Raw genomic sequence first — 24,188 nt, 5'->3', positions numbered from 1 at the left:
CTCCTATGAGCAAGCAAAGAATAGACTATAGAGGGAAGAAGAGAGAGAAAGAGAGCGTGGTGTGCTTCCACTGTAGTATATATATATATATATTTGGTGCTTTTCTTTTGGCGCAAGTTTGGAATCGATCTCCACTTCTTCGTATCGTACGTATAGGTGTTGGTGGCGGGAAGGGGACGGTGGGGTCCGCTTTCTTCAATCAAGCGAACGGCCGGCCGGCCAGGCGGGTCTTTTCCTAAAGCTTAGATAACGGGTCGGATGTGAACGGGTATCGTCTTGAGAATCCGCTCCTCTTTCCTATTTGCTTGTACCATTATTCATACCTTTTCTATAGAATTTTCATTTTTTCCAAGATCATTTGTGTGAAAAATTAACTCAAACTAATTTGTTATCCTTTTCGTTTAACATTACTAATTTATTTATCCAGAAAACTTCTCTAAATTATTCACAGGAATAGATTTTGAAGCCATCCTTATCGAGATTTATCTTTACTACTGACGAAAAGAAAAGCAAGAATAATTATTCTTTCTTTTGTTCTCAAGATCTCCCAATTCGACCTTAATTTAACTACAATAGTGTAAAAATTAAAATAAGGGTATCTTAATTTCACTTTTACTCTTGTGCAACTATAAGAAGCCTCGCCCCGATAGGAAAGAGAGAAAATAACATAAGAATAATGAGTAGCATGAAAGCTTCTCTCTCCATGGGAACAAATTATAGAACTAATAAATGATGTGTGGAGGCCATTGTACTAATGCCAAGAAGAAGAAGACTTTAATGACTCACAGTTGACCTTTTGCATGAGATCCGGAATCTCTTAGATGAACTATTATAAGATTGGAAGTTCTTTTACTAATTAAGCAGTAACTAATTTATTAAACTTTATATGTTCACAGTATCTATTAAATAGAGCAAGTCTAATCTTATTCATGTAAATATGAAGAAAAGAAAAAGAAAAAAGAAAAAGAAAAAGAAACTATGGGCCTAATTTCATAGAGGTAGAGAAAAATACCCACAGATTTATAATTTCTTTATTTATATATATATATATATATATTCACACATATCGTGTCAATTATTTAATCTGGAGGAGGAACTAACACATATTCAATAGTTTAGAATTATCTAACTCTATAAATATTTGCTATGAATTTGAAGCTGTTAGCATCTTGTTTATGTAGTCTTTTGTTTATATTATCGTACTCTGGAAGAAAAAAAGGAGAAGAAAAATATTTTATGTCGTAGTGTTAGTTAATGCAAATAATGAAAATAAAAATATGTGCAAAGGGTGGGTTTTATATGTAAATTTGTCTCGTAAATATAAGGGTTTATAGGTAGACGCCTAGTTTGGTAATATATTTCCGTTTACAAATTTGGCGGGAGTCTTAAATGATGAATAAGATACGAACGAGCGACATCAATCGAATTATAAATTATAAAATCAACGCCGTTCGAATTCCCTTTCCGTGGAGGAGTTGATTTGGTGAGTTGTTTCGTCTCATCTGAGACGACTAGAGGAAAGCCAATACATAAATAGATCCCAAAATGGAGAGGAGGAGAGATGGAGGGAAGAGGAGTAGACCAAGGAGAGGGAGGAAGTGGTCGGGTGGTGGTGGAGGAGGAGAAGAATAAGAAGGTGTCGCTGCATCGGTTGTTCGTGTTTGCCGATGGTTTCGATGTGATGCTAATGGTGGTGGGGATGGCGGCGGCGGTGGCCAACGGGATCTCGCAGCCGCTGATGACCTTCATCTTTGGCCAGGCGGTCGATGCGTTCGGCGGCGGCACCGAATCCAGTGTGCTTGATCGGGTCACCAATGTGAGTGTGTAGGGAAAAGTACTTTTAAAAAATTTGAACATTTTAATTTACTGTACGCATCATATATTTGGTTACACAAACTACTGATTCGATCTATTTGAAATCGCTCTTGTTTAGCAGTTTCACTTTCTTTCAAAAAATAGACTAATTTGGTCTTCTGAAGCATATTTTATCATCGTTTATTTACATATAAGCTTAGTTTGATTCAGTTTCTGTTGGGTGATATGTCTCATAATCTTCTTTCAGGTCGTTTTGGATTTTGTCTATTTGGGTATTGGATCAGGGATTGCTTCCTTTCTTCGTGAGTATCAATATATTCATCAAATTGTACTGCACTAATAACAATTTGATTAACAGATTCAGTGTCTCCTTTCTTTATCTTTTCAGAAAGTATGAATCATGGTTTATTTAGTATTGTTATACATAATAACATAACAGCTTGACTTGATTACTAGTCTACATAATGTGTCGCATATATATTTTACCTTACGAGTTATTCTGTTTCGACACGTTCTTTCTGATTCTTTCTCTTTTAACTAATATTCTAGATGCACCGAAATGAAGTGCTTTTCTAAGTTTTATTGGTTTCAATTGGAAATAACTATACATCATACAGTATTCTGCTTCTACATCCGTATGAACCATTGCAAGAGATAAAAAGGTGACCCTGAACTCCTGGAAAATCCTTATTGAGGTCCAAAAATTAACATCACATTTTGGTTTATTCATACTTAATGTAAGAGCTTGGTTAGTTATAAAAACACGTGAATACGATGATTATAATAATTACTTAATTACATGTTATCCCAATCTGTCTATGCTAGAGGTGTCATGTTGGATGGTGACCGCAGAAAGACAAGCAGCACGGATTCGAGGATTATACCTTAAAACACTACTGAGACAAGAAATTGCATTCTTTGAAAGGGAGATTACCACTGGACAAGTTGTTGAAAGGATGTCTGGAGACATAAATACTCTTTCAAGATGCCATAGGCGAAAAGGTGAGTACTCAAGCACAAATGGAAGCATTTTTGATAGAATTCCTTTATATTTCCCATTTATTGCATGATATGGCAGGTTGAGGGGATTTTTGTTGTTTTTGGTAATCAACAATCATATATATTGATTACTTGGTACAAACAAGTCACAAATTAGGCTGATCAGGTAATCATCCTTATATATATTTCTTTGAAAATCCACTCAATTATTTTATGTATACTGTTCCAATACAGCATTCCAAGTTCATCTTGGTTAATATCGGAAAGATCATAACGCGAACAAAAGTATGCAGATGGGGGTATCAATATGATAATGCATGCATTATAATCTAAGTCCAGCTGAGAACTTCCTTTTTAAGTTTAAAGTTTAAACTACTTAAGATGAACATTCATTCAGCAGTCTCTTAAATGAAAAACCTTTAGTTACTAAAATGCGAGAATGAGGGGCAGAAATGCACTAAGTTGTCACCATAGAGTGACATCCAAATTAGACCTTTTTTAAACTTTAAAGTGACCATAGCCCATAGAATCATATATAAGGCCGGAAAATATCACCAAAGTAATCTGATTCATAATTTTAGATTAGTAAATTCTTGAAAATTTGTAACTATTATTTCGATCTTCTTGACTGGCCATGCTTGTAGACAATGCTGTATGAAATGCCTAGCCTTTACTCTCTCCCTTACACTTTATTTCACTCAAAATGCCGTGTGTTAAATGGTTAATAGTTCTCATCCTTCTTTTCTCAGGTTGGAAAGTTCATACAGCTTCTTGCCACTTTCCTTGGAGGCTTTGCTGTAGCATTTATAAGAGGATGGCTTCTCTCGCTTGTTATGTTGTCAAGTATTCCTCCAGTTGCCATTGCTGGTGCAACCATGTCATGGACGGTATCGTCACTATCCAGCCGTGCACAAGCAACATATGATGATGTTGGAAACATTGTTGAGCAAACAATTGGATCGATTAGAACAGTGGGTAGAAGTCAACCTTACTTTTCTTATAACACACTTCAAAAATTCATCTTCTAATTCTCCTTCAATCATATATAATAGGTTGTCTCCTTCAATGGTGAGAACCAAGTTATTGCAACTTACAACAAGTTCATAAGAAATGCATATAAATCTGCTGTCTATGAGGGGATTGCTACTGGCTTTGGTATGGGTTCTGTTATGCTGATCTTGTTTTCCAGTTATGGTTTGGCCGTTTGGTATGGCTCCAAGTTGGTCATTGAAGATGGATATAATGGAGGAGAGGTTATTACAATCTTGTTAGCAGTCATGACTGGTGCAATGTAAGTTGATTAATTTCGACATAATTCCAAAATTATCTAAAATTGTCAGTTTCTAGATGTTCTTAACTATTATTTTTCTTCTCTCGTTTATGATCATTCTTCCATAAATGCAGGATAAATTGATACGAAATTTGCCCCTATTTCTTTGCTTTTAAAGGTTGCAGTCCCATTAATTTGATGCTATAGGATATTTTATAAATTTAAAAGGAGAAACGTTTTACAAGATGCCTAATTGCCTTTTATATGTGGATATGGAATTGTGCTAGGATCACATGAAGTGATTCACTCAGCTGTGGTAGTATCACTTGTGAAATCGGAAATGTGGTCCACTTATAAGTTATAACCTCCCACAGCTGTACACATCCATAAAAACATCCTCATGCATATAGCTTTAATAATTACAAAAAACAGTTTGAAAATTATTTACTGGATTAGAATCCCAATGTTGCTCTCAAATTTAACAAATAGAGAACTTTTACTCTTGCTATTTCTTAGAGTTTCAAATCTTTTTTGTTCTCACCAGAAATATCAGAACAAGTTTCTCATACAAATCATGATAACATTTGAATTGAAGAACTAACTTCACTAATGAACTATTTCTTAAATGATCTCTGGTGATTCCTATACTGCATATACTGAATCGCTTGAACGGAAAGAGGAGGTTAAAGTTTCAGCTAACTGTTTTTAGTTCCAACATTTTAATGATACACAGTCGTTTGATGCTTTTTCCGTCCTTCGAGTTAACTTTCACTCTGTAACAGGTCTTTAGGTCAAACAACCCCATGTGTGACTGCATTTGCAGCAGGACAAGCAGCAGCGTATATAATTTTTGAGACAATAAAAAGAAAATCAGAGATTGAAGTGTGTGATACAAGCGGTATCATGTTAGAAGATGTTAAGGGGGACATTGAGCTGAAAGATGTATATTTCAGCTACCCTGCTAGGCCTGATAGACTGATATTTGATGGGTTTTCTATACAAGTTTTTAGTGGCACAACAATGGCTATAGTTGGGGAGAGCGGCAGTGGGAAGTCAACCGTGATTAATCTGCTGGAAAGATTCTATGATCCACAGGCAGGTGAAGTTCTGATAGATGGTGTTAACATAAAGAGACTAAACCTTGTATGGATAAGAGGAAGGATCGGCCTTGTTAGCCAAGAACCATTACTGTTTACAACAACCATCAAAGAGAACATAACATACGGTAAAGAAAACGCAGCACCTGAAGAAATCAGGAGAGCGACTGAGCTTGCTAATGCAGCTAGATTCATTGACAAGTTGCCGAATGTACTGTGATAGGAAAAGTTTTACTTTTTTATTTTTTTTATACTCCTTTCATCTATTAGAACATCATGCAGCAATGTTGGTTGTTACTTGTTAGTATGAAGTTGGATAACTTGCTAATAATTTCATCATGCCATACAGGGGATAGACACAATGGTTGGCGAGCGTGGGGCACAGCTCTCTGGGGGACAGAAGCAAAGGATTGCAATTGCAAGGGCAATCTTAAAGAACCCAAAGATCTTATTGCTTGATGAAGCAACAAGTGCTCTGGATGTGGAATCTGAGCGAATAGTTCAAGAGGCACTAAACAGGCTCATGCAAGAGAGAACCACCATTGTTGTTGCCCATCGTCTGAGTACAGTGAGGAGTGCTGGCACAATATCAGTTCTGCATCAGGGAAAGATTGTAGAACAAGGTTGAGATCTTGCACATTCTTCATATTCTAATTTTTAGCTGCAGGTCCAACACATTCAATAGTTATGACCGAGTGATTTACATTCCTATAAGTACATAGATATGTGATTATTTATTTATGTAAATGTCAATCAGGTTCTCATTCTGAGTTGATTAGGAACCCTGAAGGGGCTTACTCTCAGCTTACTCATCTGCAAGACATTTACCTTGAAACAGAAAAGCCTAAAATGGAGCCTGAAATGCTAAGTTCTAGTGTTCATGATGTGTCCAGAAGTCAGAGTATGTCAATTAAAAGATCCATCAGTAGAGGTTCTTCATTTGGGAAAAGTAGTAGGCGCTCATTCACTGTTGCCTTTGGTTTGCCTGGTGCTGTGGAATTCCAGGAGAATGCCTCTGTAGCTGAACCGAAGGGCAAAGAACTTTGTGAAGATAAGGTTTTTAAGAGTGTCCCTATCAGACGACTGATTTATCTTAACAAGCCCGAGATTCCAGTCCTTCTCTTAGGTTCCATATTTGCAGCATCACATGGAGTCCTCTTCCCAGTATTTGGTATCTTGCTTTCTAGCTCTATAAAAACATTCTACGAACAAGCAGATGAACAAAGAAAAAATTCCAGTTTTTGGGCATTAATGTATGTAGTATTGGGTGTCATCGCTCTGGCTACAATCCCTGTAGAGTATTACTTATTTGGAGTAGCAGGTGGGAAGCTGGTAGAGCGTATACGTTCCATGACATTTCAGAGAGTCGTCCACCAGGAAATCAACTGGTTTGATGAGCCTGCAAATTCCAGGTTTGCTAGCTTACAGAGCTTCACATATTTCAGCAAATCCTGTAACCATGTCCATCTGTATTAATTTTTGTTTCTTTTATTCCAGTGGGACAATTGGTGCAAGACTGTCAAGTGATGCTTTAAATGTCCGGCGTCTTGTAGGAGATAACTTGGCTTTAATTGTTCAAATTACGTCAACAATCACTGCAGGATTTGTGATAGCGATGGTGGCAAACTGGAGGCTTGCACTTATAGTGACAGTGGTAATTCCTCTGGTGGGCTTCCAGGGATATGCTAAGATCAAGCTTTTGAAAGGTTTCAGTGCAAAGGCCAAGGTAATATTTTAGGCTAGTCAATGTTCATAATTCATGACCATATAATGAAACTTGACAAAATAAAAAAAAGTGATATTAATTAAGGTGATGTATGAAGAAGCAAGTCAAGTTGCGAATGATGCAATCAGTGGAATTCGAACTGTGGCATCCTTTTGTGCAGAACATAGGGTGATGGACATGTACAATCGGAAATGTGAAGCTCCCCTGAGACATGGAATAAGACAGGGTATCATTAATGGTCTGGGCTTTGGCTTCTCATTCCTGACACTCTTATCTTACATACGCTCTTTGTTTCTTTGTCGGAGCAAAGTTTGTGCATGAGGGCAAGGCCACATTTGCTGAAGTTTTTCGGGTAAGCAATATTCATTATCCCGCATTCCTTTCTTGCTAGTTATTTTCCTACTATATGAGTAACTGGTTTAGTGGTTGGAAGGTCTTTTTTGCTTTAGTTCTGGCAGCTACCGGAGTCTCACAAACGAGCGCATTAGGTTCTGATTCCACCAAGGCCAAGGATTCAACTGCTTCTATATTCGCAATCCTTGATCGTAAATCGAAGATTGATTCAAGCAGCGATGATGGTCTGGTTTTAGACAATCTGAGGGGTGAAATAGAATTCCAGAATATAAATTTTAACTACCCGTCCCGCCCAACTGTGCAAATTTTCAGAGACTTCTCCTTGAGCATTCCATCCGGCAAGGTACCTCAAATTGTAACTGTTTTCCTTGCAATTGCTATTATAAAACTGATTGAAATCGTTGCATTAGACTGTTGCGCTTGTCGGAGAGAGCGGCAGTGGAAAGTCAACGGTGATTGCACTGCTGGAGAGGTTCTACGACCCGGATTCTGGTACGATCTTATTGGATGGCGTGGAAATTCAGACCCTCAGGGTCAGTTGGCTAAGGCAACAGATGGGATTAGTGAGCCAAGAGCCAGTGTTGTTCAATGATACGATCCGTGCCAACATAGCATATGGAAAACAAGGGGAGGTATCTGAGGAGGAGATTGCTTCAGTTTCAAAGGCAGCCAATGCACACCAATTTATATCTGGTCTGCCTCAAGGTTACGAAACCTCAGTCGGAGAAAGAGGTATCCAATTATCAGGTGGGCAGAAGCAGCGAGTAGCAATTGCAAGGGCCATTCTGAAGGACCCAAAAGTGCTACTACTTGATGAGGCCACGAGTGCATTGGATGCAGAGTCAGAGCACACGGTTCAAGAAGCATTGGATAGAGTGATGGCCGGTAGGACGACGGTGGTTGTCGCTCACCGTCTGTCGACGATACAAGGAGCTGACATCATTGCGGTTCTCAAGAATGGAGCGATAGCTGAGAAAGGAAGACATGAAGCACTGGTAGGTGTTTCTTATGCTGTAACTCCTTTTATAAGTATTAACTATTAAGTGATGATGATATTCTTCGACTATTTAAGGAGAACGCCAAGATTACTTGCGGCACAACAGTTTGAAATAATAATGAAATGTAAATAAACGTATTACCTTTCTTTCTTTCTTCTTTTCATATTAATTTGATGTTGCTTTTGCTATGCTTCAATCTCATATGGTGGAGTCTTTCATCTTTACATTTATTTGTAATTTTCCTTATTTATTTATGGAATAAATGGTTTGTATATAAACATCTTCATAGAATCTAATTGGGTAGTGTTTAAATAGTTAAAAAGAGCTCATACTACTAATATCATTAAATTTTCCTCCACTTTGAAGGAAAAAAAAAACGAAGATTTCTTAAGAGTCAACGAGTCATATCCATTTGTTTGTCCTAAGATGGAATTGGAACATCCGTATCACCGTATCGTTCGGACGTTTCGTCTTGCCTTCAACTTGAATATAAAAAAAACAGGATCCACCGTTAAGAGCGCTCCACTCTGGCTATATATAATATCGGTGTGCCAAGCCCTTTGTTTTCCCTCTCTTGCATTCTAAAAAATCGATTAGAATTTGGTTCCTCGCACGCAAGAAAGATCCGTTCGATCCGTTGACTACTACGCTCTTATTGGTGACGATTTGCAGATGCTGTAGCCCATAAATAACCCCAAATGGAGGAGGAGGAGGTGGAGCGAGTGAAAGAGAGAGATGGAAGAAGAGAGGAAGGAGGAGGAGGAGGAGGAGGAGGAGGAGAAAAAGAAGGTGGCGTTTCATCGGCTGTTCGCTTACGGGGACGGCTTCGATATGTTGCTGATGGTGGTGGGGACGGCGGGGGCGCTGGCGAACGGGATGTCGCAGCCGCTGATGACTTTAATCTTCGGGCAGGTCATCGACGCCTTCGGGGTCAGCGGCAGAACCAAGGAGGCCATGCTCCACCAGGTCATCAAGGTGAGGACTTACTTGTGACCATGATCCTTCCTTAGTGTTGTCTTCTATGAGATAGTGATACCGACCAATTTGATGAATGGGATTATCTTGTCTCAGGCGGTACTTAATTTTGTCTACTTAGCTATTGGATCAGCGGTTGCTGCCTTACTTCGTAAGCATCATCAATCTGTTCGTCAAATTGTATCAATTGCTTGGATTTGCTGGCTGGGTTACTTTTTTCTTTTCTTTTCTTTTCTTTTCTTTTCTTTTCTTTTCTTTTCTTTTCTTTTCTTTCATCAAGCTAAATCACCTACTGGAATGGTAGTCATAAGATTGACTACATATTATCATGACCCATGCAGAGGTTACATGTTGGATGGTTACTGGAGAAAGACAAGCATCACGCATTCGAAGCCTATATCTTAAAGCTATATTGAGACAAGATATTGCTTTCTTTGACAAGGAGATGACGACCGGGGAAGTGGTGGCGAGGATGTCTGGAGACACAGTACTTATTCAAGATGCAATCGGTGAAAAGGTGAGAAAAAGACAAAGGGGAAAGCTTTCCTTTGTATATTCACATATGTATTTACTGTTAACTTGCCAATTACTCTAAAAACTTAAAAGCTAATTAGTTAACATTTATAAGCAACTAAAGAGGAAGCCTGATGCAGTCTTACTCAATAGACACTCAAATATTTTGTTATTAACAGTTTGAGATGTCGGATGGAATTTTTATTGTCAAAAGCACTCAGTTATTATTCATGCCCGTCATAGACTATGCAATTATATCATTTCTTTTCCTGTAGGTTGGGAAGTTCACACAACTTGTTGCTACTTTCTTTGGTGGTTTCCTTGTAGCTTTTATAAGAGGATGGCTTCTCTCTCTTGTCATGTTGTCAAGTATTCCACCAATTGTCATCGCTGGTGCAACAATGTCATGGCTGATTTTAAAAATCTCGACCCGTGGACAGGAGACATATAAAGAAGCGGGAAATATTGTTGAACAGACAATAGGATATATTAGAACAGTGGGTACCAGTGAATTATAATTTCTTGGCAATAACCATTTATTGATGATTCTGTTATCTAATTATCCTTCTCTCACATATGAAAGGTCGTCTCCTTCAATGGTGAGAAGCAAGCCATCGCACTATATAATAAGTACATAAGAAAAGCATACATATCTGCTGTCCAAGAGGGGATTGCTACTGGCTTTGGTATGGGTACTGTTTTCTTGGTTTTGTTCTGTAGCTACGGTTTAGCCATATGGTATGGCTCCAAGTTGATCATTGACAAAGGCTATAATGGAGGACAAGTTATTAATGTCTTATTAGCCGTCATGACTGGTGCAATGTAAGTTTTTTTTTTTTATAATCTAGAGATATGGGTAGTAAATTATTAAACATGCAAAATTTAATCAGTTCTTTTAACATCATATATTTTTCCTTTTAAGTTTGGGTTGCTTTTTTGAGTTTTTCTGAAGGTTCTTCAAGAATACCTGAATAAATTGATAAAAAAAATACCCAAACTTTTTTAGTGTTAACATACTCCTATGCATTTTTACTGGCTTGAATTTATATGCCATTCTTTCATGCTCCTTTTTTTTAATAAAATTTTGAAACAGAGTTGAAGTATAACTGGCTTCTCTCTCTATTTGTTATGGTTTGACTCAGCTATTTCTTAAGGTTCTTCTAGAGAACCTGATTAAAATGGTAAATATGAAAAGTTCCCCTATTTCTTTACATTTACGATACTCGTGAATTATTGAATTATATTGACCTATAAATAAAATGTCTATCCTTCAAGCTATTTTTCCTTTTTGAAAGAACAGTTGCAAAAATATAAGATGAAGCGCAATACTGCATTTAATTTAAACTAATTGAGATCTTTTATACGTATAGTCCAAGTCTTCTTGGAATCTATTGTAAAATTACCAGCATGAGTCATGAATTAAGCTCTCTAATTGATCTGATCTAAGCTTTCAGGCTCAGATGTCATAGCTCTAGGTGATTTAGTCCAATATAGGAATGAGGAAAAAGTTTCAGCATGGTGCATGGATATACCTTTCTGCCTATGAAGTTCAATAGATTTTTTAAGTATCATTGTGCTGCAACAGGTCGTTGGGCCAGGCAACACCATGTGTGACTGCCTTTGCAGAAGGACAAGCAGCAGCATATAGAATATTCGAGACAATAAAAAGAAAGCCAGATATTGATGCATATGATACAAGCGGAATTGTGTTGGAAGATATCAAGGGCGATATTGAGCTGAAAGATGTATACTTCTGCTACCCTGCTAGGTCTGACCATCTGATATTTGACGGATTCTCGTTGCAAGTGTTCAGTGGCACAACAACGGCTATTGTTGGAGAGAGTGGCAGTGGGAAGTCAACTGTGTTTAGTCTGGTGGAAAGATTTTATGACCCACAAGCTGGTGAAGTTCTTCTAGATGGAATTAACATTAAGACACTACAACTTGGCTGGCTAAGACAACAAATTGGCCTTGTTAACCAAGAGCCATTGTTGTTCGCCACAACTATCAAAGAGAACATCATGTATGGTAAAGAAAATGCAACATATGAAGAGATAAGGAAGGCAACTGAGCTTGCTAATGCAGCAAATTTCATTGACAAGTTGCCTAATGTACTAAATGAAAAGGATAAATTGGTTCTTAATCCTCTCCATTTTCATTATTGTGAATCAGACTGTCATGTAAATTTGGGGAGTACTAATCATTTCTCCATTTCTCCCAGGGGCTCGAGACAATGGTTGGTGAGCATGGAGCTCAGCTCTCCGGGGGCCAAAAGCAAAGGGTTGCAATTGCTAGGGCAATCCTAAAGAGCCCCAAGATCTTATTGCTTGATGAAGCAACTAGTGCTTTGGATGTGGAGTCAGAGCGGATAGTTCAAGAGGCATTAAATAGGTTCATGCTAGGAAGGACTACCATTATTGTTGCCCATCGGCTAAGCACTGTGAGGAATGCTGACACTATATCAGTCGTGCATCAGGGAAAGATAGTAGAACAAGGTTAAGATCTTATCCTCTCATACATTCTTTTTCTTCATTCTTTTTTCTTTCTCTGGTGAAGCTGACATTCTGAGTTTTTCCCCACAAGTACTATATGTTGATATTAGTTGGCTAAATAATTTACATTATATATATGTCAAGCAGGTTCTCACAACGAGTTGATAAAGGACCTTGATGGTGCTTACTCTCAGCTTATTCATTTGCAAGAGATTCACGAAGAAACAGAAGTACCTATTTCAGACAGAATTCATGATAAAAGGACTATGAGAAAATCTGGAAGCCAGAGTGCATCATTTAAAAGGTCCTTAAGTAGAGGTTCTTCACTAGGTAGCATCAGTAGGCATTCTTTCCTTATGACTGAAGTCCAGGAGGGTGGCTCACTGGAAGAGCTTCATGATAGTGAGGATTTGAAGGAAGTTCCTCTCAGAAGACTGGTTTATCTTAACAAGCCAGAGATTCCAGTTCTTCTACTAGGTTCCATTACTGCAGCAATACATGGACTCCTTTTCCCGATGTTTGGTGTCTTAATTTCTATTGCTATAAAAATATTCTATGAACCACATGATGAACTTAAAAAAGATTCCAGGTTTTGGACATTGATGTATGTCGTATTGGGGATAATTGCTCTGATTACGATCCCTATAGAGTACTTCTTTTTTGGAGTGGCTGGTGGGAAGCTGGTAGAGCGAATTCGTTCCTTGTCATTTCAAAAGGTCATGCACCAAGAGGTTAACTGGTTTGATCAGCCTTCTAATTCCAGGTCCTATTGCTCAAATGACTGCATATATTTTTCAGGGAAATTTCTCCAAGCATATCCATCCATTTGTAAAGCTTATTATTTTTATCTTTTTCTGTTCCAGTGGGGCAATTGGTGCAAGGTTATCTGTTGATGCTTCAAATGTCCGGAGACTTGTGGGTGACACCTTGGCATTAACAGTTCAAATTATATGGACAATTCTTTCGGCTTTTATCATAGCAATGATTGCAAATTGGAGGCTTGCACTTATTATTACAGTGGTGATTCCTTTAGCGGGTCTTCAGGGATATGCTCAGATAATATTCTTGAAAGGGTTCAGCGCAAATGCCAAGGTAATACTGAAGCTTTATGTTATCATAGTCCAAGTAATTATAGAATCCTACGATTTAACAAATTATGTGGTCCTACGATTTCAGATGGTAACAATAATTCAGAGAATTTGAGTGGTTGCAGGTGATGTTTGAAGAAGCAAGTCAAGTGGCAAATGATGCGGTCAGTAGCATTCGAACTGTGTCATCCTTTTGTGCAGAGAAGAGGGTTCTGGATACCTACAATAGGAAATGTGAAGCTCCCATGAAGCAGGGAATATGGCAGGGAATTATAAGTGGCGTGGGTTTTGGTTTTTCATTCTTGATGCTCTATCTTACATATGGTCTTTGTTTCTATGTTGGAGCTAAGTTTGTGTTTGATGGAAAGGCCACTTTTACTGAAGTATTTAGAGTGAGAATCATGCATCATATTTTAGTTATTCCTCCATGTTCATTCTTTTACATACAATTCAAGTAATTGAATGGGTGGGCCATTTGGCAGGTTGTCTTTGCTTTGGTTATGGCGACTATTGGAGTTTCGCATGCTAGTGCATTAGTTGCAGATTCCACCAAGGCAAAGGAATCAGCTGCTTCTATTTTTGCAATCATCGACCGGAAATCCAAAATCGATTCAAGCAGTGATGATGGCATTATCCTAGATAACTTAAGGGGCGACATTGAACTCCTGCATGTCAGCTTCAAGTACCCGTCCCGTCAGAATGTGCAAATATTAATAGAGTTATCCTTGAGCATTCCCTCTGGAAGGGTATTCATCAAATACAAACTTTGTTGCTTTTTTTTTGGGTAATTATGACTCTAATACAACTGTTATTTATTGCTGTTTCTTTTTAAATTTTAAAAGACTGTTGCACTTGTTGGAGAGAGTGGCAGCGGAAAGTCTACAGTGATTGCACTACTGGAGAGGTTCTATGATCCTGATTCTGGTAATATTTTGTTGGATGGCATGGACATTCAGATGCTCAGACTCCGCTGGCTGAGGCAGCAGATGGGACTGGTGAGCCAAGAGCCAGTGCTCTTCAATGACACAATCCGTGCCAACATAGAATATGGAAAACAAGATGAGGTTTGTGAAGAAGAGATCATCGCAGTAGCTAAGGTAGCCAATGCACATGAATTTATATCAGCATTGCCTCAAGGATACCACACCTGTGTTGGAGAGAGAGGCGTCCAGTTATCAGGTGGTCAGAAGCAGCGTGTAGCCATTGCGAGAGCAATTCTCAAGGATCCAAAAATACTACTACTCGATGAGGCAACCAGTGCTTTGGATGCAGAATCCGAGCATGCAGTTCAAGAAGCATTAGATCGAGTCATGGTTGGGAGGACAACAGTAGTTGTGGCTCACCGTCTGTCGACGATCAAGGGAGCTGATATCATTGCACTTCTCCAGAATGGTGCTATCATTGAGAAAGGAAGACATGATAAACTGATGGGTTTGAAGGATGGAGTTTATGCTTCACTAGTAGAACTACAAACCAATTTGAGATGAATAAGCTCCTTCTGTTTGTTATGTCTTGCATATTTTTCTTATTGTCGCAATTGTATTAGGTGATGTTCTTCAAAAATCGAAGGAGAACGCTAAGTTACACTTGTTGCAATAGTTTGAATTGAACGAAATGGAGATAAATGTGCATTGAAATTTGAAATAGCGTGTGCACAAGAATCCGATAAGAATAGCTAACACGATGAGTGTTTCTTTAACAAATTAGAAGCTTAAAATTGAATTCATCATTCAACGACTCTTCTATATTTAAGATATTTTCATCTTATATAAGTCATGCGCAATGAAAGTGATTTATATTAAATATAACTGTTGACCAAGATAGTGATTTTTTGGACCTATTCACATAGATTAACAGTTATCTACTTATCTATAAATAAATAAGTGATTGACCAAACTAGCCATGCTCTAAATTTTATATACCAAAATAAATTGTCCTTTAAACTTATTACCAATTTAAGTTTTTTTTCTTTGGTTATAGCCTAACTAATATACTGAATACATAAGCGTTTTATATTTTTACTCAACTGTTGACTAGTTCAGCGTTTTTCTCTATTACTAAATTACTAAACATTTTATATAAAAACGCTTATATTTCTGCCTATGTTGCAATAGAATTTATTTGGTAATAAGTTTAAAGGCTCGGTTTATATTGGTAATTAAAATATAGTATAGGGCTAATTTGGTCAAAAACTCTAAATAAATTTGAAACAAACTCATTCCTAGAGCTTTTGACTTCTGTATCCCTCCAAAACTTAAATCCCCAACTATATATCTATCCTCTTCGAAATAAATTTCAATGTAGATAAGGTGATACGATCATTCGATTGGTCAACCCCATTGACCTGATATTGGTATTTATTATATATTTCAAAGGGGTTGAAGTTTTGAGATCCTCTCCATCTCCCTCCCTCTTCGTCGCCTTCCCTAATAATATCGATGGATACTCGTACACTGAACTGGCTTCATTCCTATCCTCGTCTTCTCCATCCGCGTTTTAATTGTGCCACTTGCATCTCCCACAACCGCATCGATTTTGAACTGTCGATCCCTCACCGTCTCACGCCGCCCTCCTGTCGTATTCTCCAATGTCCACTGGGTTTCTTGATCTTTTTTTCTTTTTTCTTCTTTCTCTCCTTCTTGGAAATTTGGAGGTCAATTTCCCTTTAAATAGGCCCAAATGGAGATCGAGATGGAGGTGAAGGAGGAAAATGGAGGAGGAGAAGAAGAAGGAGAGGAAGGTGGAGGAGGCGAAGATTGCGTTGCATCGGCTGTTCGATTACGCGGACGGCTTGGATTTGGTGCTGATGTTGGTGGGGACGGTGGCGGCGGTGGCCAACGGCATCTCTCAACCGTTGATGAGCATCATCTTCGGCCAGGCCGTCGACGCTTTCGGGGGCGGCAACGCCGGTAACATACTCCACCGGGTCGTCAAGGTTAGCTAGCTCTATCGCTCTCACAACTCCACCTCCACCTCCCGTTGCTAATCTGCGCCGGATGCGCGAATCCCGAGGCACGGGCTCGAGAATGTAGTGTGTTGTTGGCCCGATTAGTTTACTCTTAAAACGAAAAAAGAAGTTAAACTGTTTTCGGTTTTAGTTAAAAAAAAAGGATAAAGGCATTGTTATAGTTATTGTTGTTGTTGCTGTATTATTTATTATCAATCCATAAACAAAGTTAACATGAGGATGTTTCGTAAGTAGTAAGTTCATTTCTTTTACTAATTCTCATGAGCTTAGTGCTATCTATATATGACTTACCAATGATCATACTATCTTGTTTCAGGTGGTAGTTAATTTTGTCTACTTAGCTATGGGATCAGGGGTTGCTGCCTTACTTCGTAAGTATCACACCATTCATCAAACATATCTACTGTTGGTTTTTAATTTTTATAAAGGTTGCACAAATTCGTTCTGCCTTACAAGGACACCACTCCCTTTTCAGCAGAAAAAAACACTGTTATTTTGTGATTTTTTTTTCGGTATCTTTACCAATATCTTGGAGTACAGGAAGATCAAAGATGGGTGTCTTCCGGTTCATGTAAAATGTTCCTATTAAATTTAAGAGAATTTTACAAATGACACCTTATATTTTATATATTTGGTAATTTACACACTTTTTTTTTCAATAATTCTTATTTAATACTCTAATATTATTTTAACTTACTGATGTCAACCAAAGTACTAAAATACTCCCATCACCCTCTCCCCTCTCCTCCTCTCTACTTCTCCACTATTTTTCTTTATCTTCCCCCAACCATCTCTCATCGTCACCGTAGCTACCGCCACCACTTTTTCTGATCTTCTTCTTCTTCTTCTTTATTTTTAGGAAGAGAAAGAGAGAATGAAAAAGATAGGAGTAATTTGATATTTATAAATTAAGTAGTATATTATAACAAAATATTATTTTGCTAATACCATCCAAGTTAACCTAGAATGTTGAATGAGAATTATAGGAAAAAAAAGTGTTGATTCACAAAATCTCCAAAGACAATATGTGAATTACAAAATAGGTAAAATGTAAGGTGTCGTTTGTCAAATTCTCTAAATTTAATGAGATTTTAATCGTCTATGTGTATACTAAAGTATTATTAAAAATGGCTTTCATTTGTTCAGAGCTCAGACTAGTCCTTCAATACCCATTGCACTTGTTTTAATTACATCTGTCACATTAAGAGATCAGGATAATAATTTGTTTGAGAAATATTACTCTTGTCTGATGTTTCATATTTTTCAGACGATACTGAGTAAACAAATACAAATTCCAAGCATTCATTAGGTGATTGGAATTATTTTTCATGACAGAAAATTAGATGCATATCCTCTGTAAACTGCTGGCTTTTTCTTGAGCTTTCTAAGCTGGATCACTTTGAAACTGAGCAATATGTTAACTTTCGACAAGGAAAGGAGCTCTTTCTGTATATGACCTATGAATTCATTCCTTTTCTTCAATCAAGCTTGAAAAATCTTACTAGTATGGTTGGTCACTAGGTTATGCCCATGTTCAGAAGTCTTAATAATATAATTACATGTTAATCTTAACCTGCTCGTACCAGAGGTTTCATGTTGGATGGTGACTGGAGAAAGACAAGCTACACGTATTCGAAGCCTATACCTTAAAGCAATATTGAGACAGGATATTGCTTTCTTTGATGAGGAGATGACCACGGGACAGGTGGTGGAGAGGATGTCCGGGGACACGGCACTCATTCAAGATGCAATTGGTGAAAAGGTGAGAACTTCTACATTTCTACAGGAACAAATCCATTGAACAGTACATATTTTGATATTTTCGTAAAATTGATGTTTTACAGATATCTAAAAGTTTTTAGATACACTTTTATCCTATCAGGAGAAGTATTGGTTTCTAGAAACTACCTTTGGATGGATTATGTAATCTATAGTTCTATACACGTACTTTGAGAAACTAACTTGCTTGTAATATGATACTGTTCCTGTAAAGCATTTAGTACTTCTCTACGATATTATAGATACTCATGTTATCAAAGAAGGGCCTAGATGCATGCTTTCTTTCAAGTATGCATTCTCTTGTGCTCACAGAAGAGCATAAAATAGTGGTACGAGCATAACTACAAACCCAACTTAGATGATCTATGATTCGTAAAATTTTGTAAGCAATAGTTTGAGATGTTTGATGAAATAGTTTCTCACTTTCTTGTTAAAAGTGGTATATGTCATACCCTAGTCATATAAGATGGCTACAATGTAATATAGATCAATCATGCATACTTTCTCTCTCCTGCAGGTTGGGAAGTTCGTACAACTTGTTGCCACTTTCATTGGTGGCTTTGTCATAGCATTTGTAAGAGGATGGCTTCTATCTCTTGTTATGTTATCAAGTATCCCTCCAATTGTCATTGCTGTTGCAACCATGTCCTGGCTGGTTTCCAAAATCTCGACTCGTGGACAAGTGACATACAATGATGCGGGAAACATTGTTGAACAGACCATTGGATCTATTAGAACAGTGGGTACAAAGTGACATACTTGTTTGATGTTAAACTTTACTTATGATTATATTAACCAATTATTCTCTCTCAAATATGAAAGGTTGTCTCCTTCAATGGTGAGAAGCAAGCCATTGCACTATACAATAAGTACATCAAGAGAGCATACAAATCTGCTGTTCAAGAAGGAACTGCTAATGGCTTTGGTGCGGGTACTGTCTTGTTGGTTTTGTTCTGCAGCTATGGTTTAGCTGTCTGGTATGGCTCCAAGTTGATCCTTGACAAAGGTTACAATGGAGGAACGGTCATTAACATTTTACTTGCAGTCATGACCGGTGCACTGTAAGTTTATCAATGTAGATGCGAGAAACATAAATTATTTAGAAGAAACTTACACCATTAATCCGTGATTTCAGACTGTTAGGATTTTGCATTTTACTTGTGCTATTTCTGAAGGTCTTCCAATAAAGCCTGAATAAATTTGAAAATATGAAATAATCCCCAATTGTTTCACTTGTAAGAGAATATTCTTATGCAATTCGGCTGACCTGAAAATTTCAAATGATACGTCAATCCTTCAAACTAAACAGTTTTCTGGAAAAAAGGTGGTGTTAAATACTTATATGTACTAAATAAAGTAAAATACTTGTTGCTCAACTTTAACAGATAGAGAAGTTATAAAACTTATAGCCTGTTAATTTCCAGTACTAGGCATCCTAGATAGTCACTACAGGTTTTGCATGTTATTTACAAAAAATTGGACTTCCATGAATTGAAGCTCTCTGATTGTTCTGATTTAAGCTTCCTGACTCAGATGTTGTGGTTCTTCCTGATTTTCTTGATAACTGTGTAATATATACTTATAATGTTAATGAGATATGACAAATGAAAATGACTTGAAAAGTTTGAGGCTTTCTGCATAGTGCATGCATATGCAATTCAATTTGAGTTGAATTTTGCTTCTCGACAGGTCTTTGGGCCAGGCAACACCGTGTGTGTCTGCCTTTGCAGCAGGACAAGCAGCAGCATATAGAATATTTGAGACAATAAAAAGAAAGCCAGAGATTGATGCATATGATACAAGTGGAATCATATTAGAGGACATCAAAGGTGATATTGAGCTGAAAGATGTATATTTCAGCTACCCTGCTAGGCCTGACCATTTGATATTTGAAAAATTCTCTTTAAAAGTGTTGAGCGGCACGACAATGGCTATAGTTGGTGAGAGTGGAAGTGGGAAGTCAACTGTGATCAGTCTGGTGGAAAGATTTTATGATCCGCAGGCTGGCGAAGTTATGATAGATGGAATTAACATTAAGAGGCTAAGGCTTGGATGGCTAAGAGAAAAAATTGGCCTTGTTAGCCAGGAACCGTTGTTGTTTGCGACAACTATCAAAGAGAACATCATATATGGAAAAGAAAATGCAACCTCTGAAGATATCAGGAGAGCAATTGAGCTTGCTAATGCATCAAATTTCATTGATAAATTGCCTGAGGTACTAAATATGACATGATAAGCTGATGCTTGATTTGTCTATTTTTTCCTTTTAAATCGTTTGTTCATGTCAGGGGCTTGAGACAATGGTTGGTGAGCATGGAGCCCAGCTCTCAGGCGGTCAAAAGCAAAGAATTGCAATTGCCAGGGCAATCCTAAAGAACCCTCGGATCTTATTGCTCGATGAAGCAACGAGTGCTTTGGACGTGGAGTCTGAGAGGATAGTTCAAGAGGCATTAAATAGGATCATGTTAGGGAGGACTACTGTTGTTGTTGCCCATCGTCTAAGCACTGTGAGGAACGCTGACATGATATCAGTCGTGCATCAGGGAAACATAGTAGAACAAGGTGGAGATCATCTTCACAAATTCAGATCATTTGTCCTTTTTTTCTTCTTTTTTTCATTCATAAACCTTAATATATCTGTATATATGTCACTCAGGTTCTCACGAGGATTTAATAAAGAATCCTGACGGTGCTTACTCTCAACTTATTCATCTACAAGAGATTCACGAAGAAACAGAAGAACCCATCGCAGACCCTGGAATGCTATGTTCAAGTGTTCATGACTCAAAATCTATGAGCAAATCTGGAAGATGGAGTATATCATTGAAAAGATCCATTAGCCGAGGTTCTTCAGTGGGGCGCAGCAGTAGGCGTTCTTTTCCACTTGTCTTTGGTTTGCCTAGTGCCGTCGAACTCCAGGAAGGTGCCTCTTTAGATGAATCTAAGGAGAAAAAGTTCCATAGAGATAAGAATTTAAAAGAAGTTCCTCTCAGCAGATTGGTTTATCTTAACAAGCCAGAGATGCCACTTCTTCTATTAGGTTCCATAGCCGCAGCAATACATGGAGTTCTTTTCCCAGTGTTTGGTTTATTACTCTCTTTTGCTATTAAAATATTCTATGAACCAGCAGATGAACTACGGAAAGATTATTGGTTTTGGACATTGATGTTTGTTATGTTGGGAATAGTCTCTCTGGTTTCAATTCCAATCGAATTCTTCTTATTTGGAATGGCTGGTGGGAAGCTAGTAGAGCGTATTCGTTCCTTATCATTTCAAAGGGTCGTGCACCAGGAAATAGACTGGTTTGATGAGCCTGCAAATTCCAGGTACGTTAGCACGAATAACTGCATGTTGTTGTAGGAAATTAATCATCGAAAAAACTTTATCTATTTTATTAACTTTCTTTTGTGTGTTATAGCGGGCAAATTGGTGTAAGGCTATCGATTGATGCTTTGAATGTTCGGAGACTTGTGGGAGACACCTTAGCTTTAATGGTTCAAAGTGCATCTACTGTTGTTACAGGTCTTGTGATTGCAATGGTTGCAAACTGGAAGCTTGCACTAATTATTACGGTGGTGATTCCTTTGGTGGGCCTCCAGGGTTATGCTCAAATAAAATTTTTGAGAGGATTTAGTGCAGATGCTAAGGTAATAGTAATACTAGAGCACTCCCATGATGGTAGTCAAATAAATGATTAGTAATGAATATTGAGATTGGTTGCAGGTGATGTACGAAGAAGCAAGTCAAGTGGCAAATGATGCGGTGGGTAGCATTCGAACTGTAGCATCGTTTTGTGCTGAAAAAAGGGTGATTGATACTTACAACAGGAAATGTGAAGCTCCGACAAAACAAGGAATCCGGCAGGGAATTGTAAGCGGTTTGGGTTTTGGCTTCTCGTTCATGACTCTCTATCTTACATATGCTCTTTGCTTCTACGTGGGGGCTAAGTTTGTGCATGATGACAATGCCACATTTACTCAAGTATTCAGGGTGAGCACAATTCATCCTCTTATATTATAGAATAAATTACAGTTTATCCTCACGTGATTTGGCCTCCTCTTATTATTTCAAACTTAAACAATTAATTCCTTTATAGTTCAAACTACGTTGCATATGTTAGTCAATCATTAACTAGGACTTAATTACCATATAGAAATATAGTTTGATTTAATGCTAGGAATATATGGATCATTTTGCAATTTATTTATGTCGGGAAATTTTTGGCGCAGCCAATGAAACGCTATTATTTTCGAATGAAAAATCTAATAGTTATAATTTGATTTTGACCATAGGGTGTTTAAGTGTGTTAGCTTAATATATAAAATATAAGAAAGTAGGTCAAAATTGAGGTAAAACAACTGAGGTTAAGCTATAATTTGCCGTATATTATACTTGACATCTATCATTTTCCTACGCCAAGTTATCTGACACTGGGTGGTCCGACAGGTTTTCTTTGCTTTAGTTCTGGCTACTATTGGACTTTCACATACAAGCGCATTAGGTGCAGACACCACCAAGGCCAAGGATTCAACTGCTTCTATATTTGCAATCATTGATAGGAAAACCAAGATCGATTCTAGCAGAGATGATGGCATTGTCCCAGAAAATGTTAGAGGCGACATTGATTTCCAGCATGTCAGCTTCAAGTACCCATCCCGTCTGAACGTGCAAATATTCAGAGACTTATCTTTCCGCGTACCCTCCGGAACGGTATCCATCATGCACGATTAACCTTTCATTGTCGCTTTTGTTACGAATCTAAAGAAAAATAAAAAAATAAAAAATAAAAAATGGATGTTGTTGTTGTTGTCTCTGTCTCAATAGACTGTTGCACTTGTCGGAGAGAGTGGCAGTGGAAAATCCACGGTGCTCGCACTGCTCGAGAGGTTCTACGATCCTGATTGTGGTAAGATTTTGTTGGATGGCATGGACATTCAGATGCTCAGACTCCGCTGGCTGAGGCAGCAGATGGGACTGGTGAGCCAAGAGCCAGTGCTCTTCAATGACACAATCCGTGCCAACATAGCTTATGGAAAACAAGATGAGGTTTGTGAAGAAGAGATCATGGCAGTAGCTAAGGCAGCCAATGCACATGAATTTATATCAGCATTGCCTCAAGGATACAACACCTGTGTTGGAGAGAGAGGCGTCCAGTTATCAGGTGGTCAGAAGCAGCGTGTAGCCATTGCGAGGGCCATTCTCAAGGATCCAAAAATACTACTGCTCGACGAGGCAACCAGTGCTTTGGATGCAGAATCCGAGCATGCAGTTCAAGAAGCATTAGATCGAGTCATGGTTGGTAGGACCATCATCGTTGTTGCACACCGCCTGTCTACTATCAAGGGAGCTGACATGATTGCAGTTCTAAAGAATGGTAGCATTGTAGAGAAAGGAAGACACGAGAAGCTGATTGGTTTGAAGGATGGAGTTTATGCTTCACTAGTAGAACTGCAAGCGAATCTGAAATGAACAAATGAACTCTTCCTCTTGTTATCTATCCTTTTCATGAGATGTTTACCACAAAGTAGATAGCTCTCTTATTTGCAATCTTCGTCATTCATTTCACTAGATTGGTTGACGGCCTTCAATCAAGGTGAAGGCCGGGAGATAGTTATGCAACAGTTTGAAGAAATTGAAATGTAATTAGATGCATTCAAGTATGTTACTTATTGTTCTTTTCTAATGCAACTCAAATCATTGGAATTTTTATTTTTGTGGGTTCTCTATTCAAACTTTACTTTCCAATGTATTGGCGATACTTGGTCTTGATTTATTAGGTCATCACTGTAGCGTGTCTATGATATGGATAATGAAATTTAATTTATTTATTTTTGAATATTAAGATTAATTTTTAATAAATTTTTTATTGAAGTACAATATGTTAGCCCGTTATAGTTTAATTTAAAACAATTTGATGATCAAGCTGTTCAATCCGTAATAATTCTATAGCATGGCTGGCAATTTTGTTCAACTTATGAACCAAAAAAAAAAAAAAATATATATATATATATATATATACCAAACGAGCTGCTCAATTATTACGTAATTTTGTTCAACTTGTCCGCTGCCACCTTCGACTATTCCGTACTTTACTACTACTACTACTACTACTAC

The 24,188-nt window shown here is 37.8% G+C and overlaps 3 protein-coding genes across 4 annotated transcripts; all 3 read left to right on the top strand.

Annotated features, from left to right (window-relative positions):
- Window positions 1-1,561: 1,561 nt before the first annotated feature.
- LOC140788382 (ABC transporter B family member 4-like) lies at window positions 1,562-9,030 on the top strand. Its single transcript, XM_073137615.1, is given in 15 exon segments — window positions 1,562-1,816; window positions 2,063-2,117; window positions 2,641-2,786; window positions 2,788-2,817; window positions 3,564-3,785; window positions 3,867-4,105; window positions 4,867-5,392; window positions 5,531-5,804; window positions 5,939-6,593; window positions 6,679-6,907; window positions 6,992-7,177; window positions 7,179-7,259; window positions 7,341-7,604; window positions 7,672-8,256; window positions 8,932-9,030. Coding segments are annotated over 15 exon segments (3,756 nt in total). The 3' UTR covers window positions 8,941-9,030.
- LOC140789650 (ABC transporter B family member 4-like) lies at window positions 8,730-14,971 on the top strand. 2 transcript variants are annotated; one of them, XM_073139429.1, is made up of 12 exons: window positions 8,730-9,234; window positions 9,331-9,385; window positions 9,576-9,751; window positions 10,023-10,244; window positions 10,331-10,569; window positions 11,333-11,858; window positions 11,969-12,242; window positions 12,387-13,002; window positions 13,103-13,331; window positions 13,453-13,719; window positions 13,810-14,073; window positions 14,170-14,971. In XM_073139429.1, exons 1-12 carry the CDS (start codon window positions 8,995-8,997, stop codon window positions 14,812-14,814), a joined length of 3,753 nt encoding a protein of 1,250 aa, XP_072995530.1. In that variant the 5' UTR covers window positions 8,730-8,994; the 3' UTR covers window positions 14,815-14,971. The 2 variants fall into 2 exon arrangements, with proteins under 2 accessions (XP_072995530.1, XP_072995529.1); XM_073139428.1 differs by having other exon boundaries at window positions 11,333-11,882.
- A 721-nt stretch (window positions 14,972-15,692) lies between these two features.
- LOC140788003 (ABC transporter B family member 9-like) lies at window positions 15,693-23,783 on the top strand. The gene is given in 13 exon segments (XM_073137077.1): window positions 15,693-16,069; window positions 16,071-16,262; window positions 16,612-16,666; window positions 17,882-18,057; window positions 18,592-18,813; window positions 18,897-19,135; window positions 19,764-20,289; window positions 20,363-20,636; window positions 20,731-21,400; window positions 21,493-21,721; window positions 21,798-22,064; window positions 22,521-22,784; window positions 22,899-23,783. Coding segments are annotated over 13 exon segments (3,822 nt in total). The 5' UTR covers window positions 15,693-16,006; the 3' UTR covers window positions 23,544-23,783.
- The last annotated feature ends 405 nt before the right edge of the window (window positions 23,784-24,188 follow it).

The sequence above is a fragment of the Typha latifolia genome, chromosome 5, assembly GCF_019914945.1.
Source record: "Typha latifolia isolate L0001 chromosome 5, TyphaL0001v2, whole genome shotgun sequence".
Taxonomy (NCBI): Eukaryota; Viridiplantae; Streptophyta; class Magnoliopsida; order Poales; family Typhaceae; genus Typha; species Typha latifolia.
The sequence above is the reverse complement of the archived record's forward strand: the minus strand, read 5'-3'. Positions and strand labels throughout refer to the sequence as shown.

Coding starts and splice junctions, on each gene's coding strand:
- LOC140789650 (XM_073139428.1), top strand. CDS start 8,995: ATGGAAGAAGAGAGGAAGGAGGAGGAGGAGGAGGAGGAGGAGGAGAAA. Junction 10,245..10,330: donor CAATAGGATATATTAGAACA/GTGGGTACCAGT, acceptor CACATATGAAAG/GTCGTCTCCTTCAATGGTGA. Junction 12,243..12,386: donor GGGAAAGATAGTAGAACAAG/GTTAAGATCTTA, acceptor TATGTCAAGCAG/GTTCTCACAACGAGTTGATA.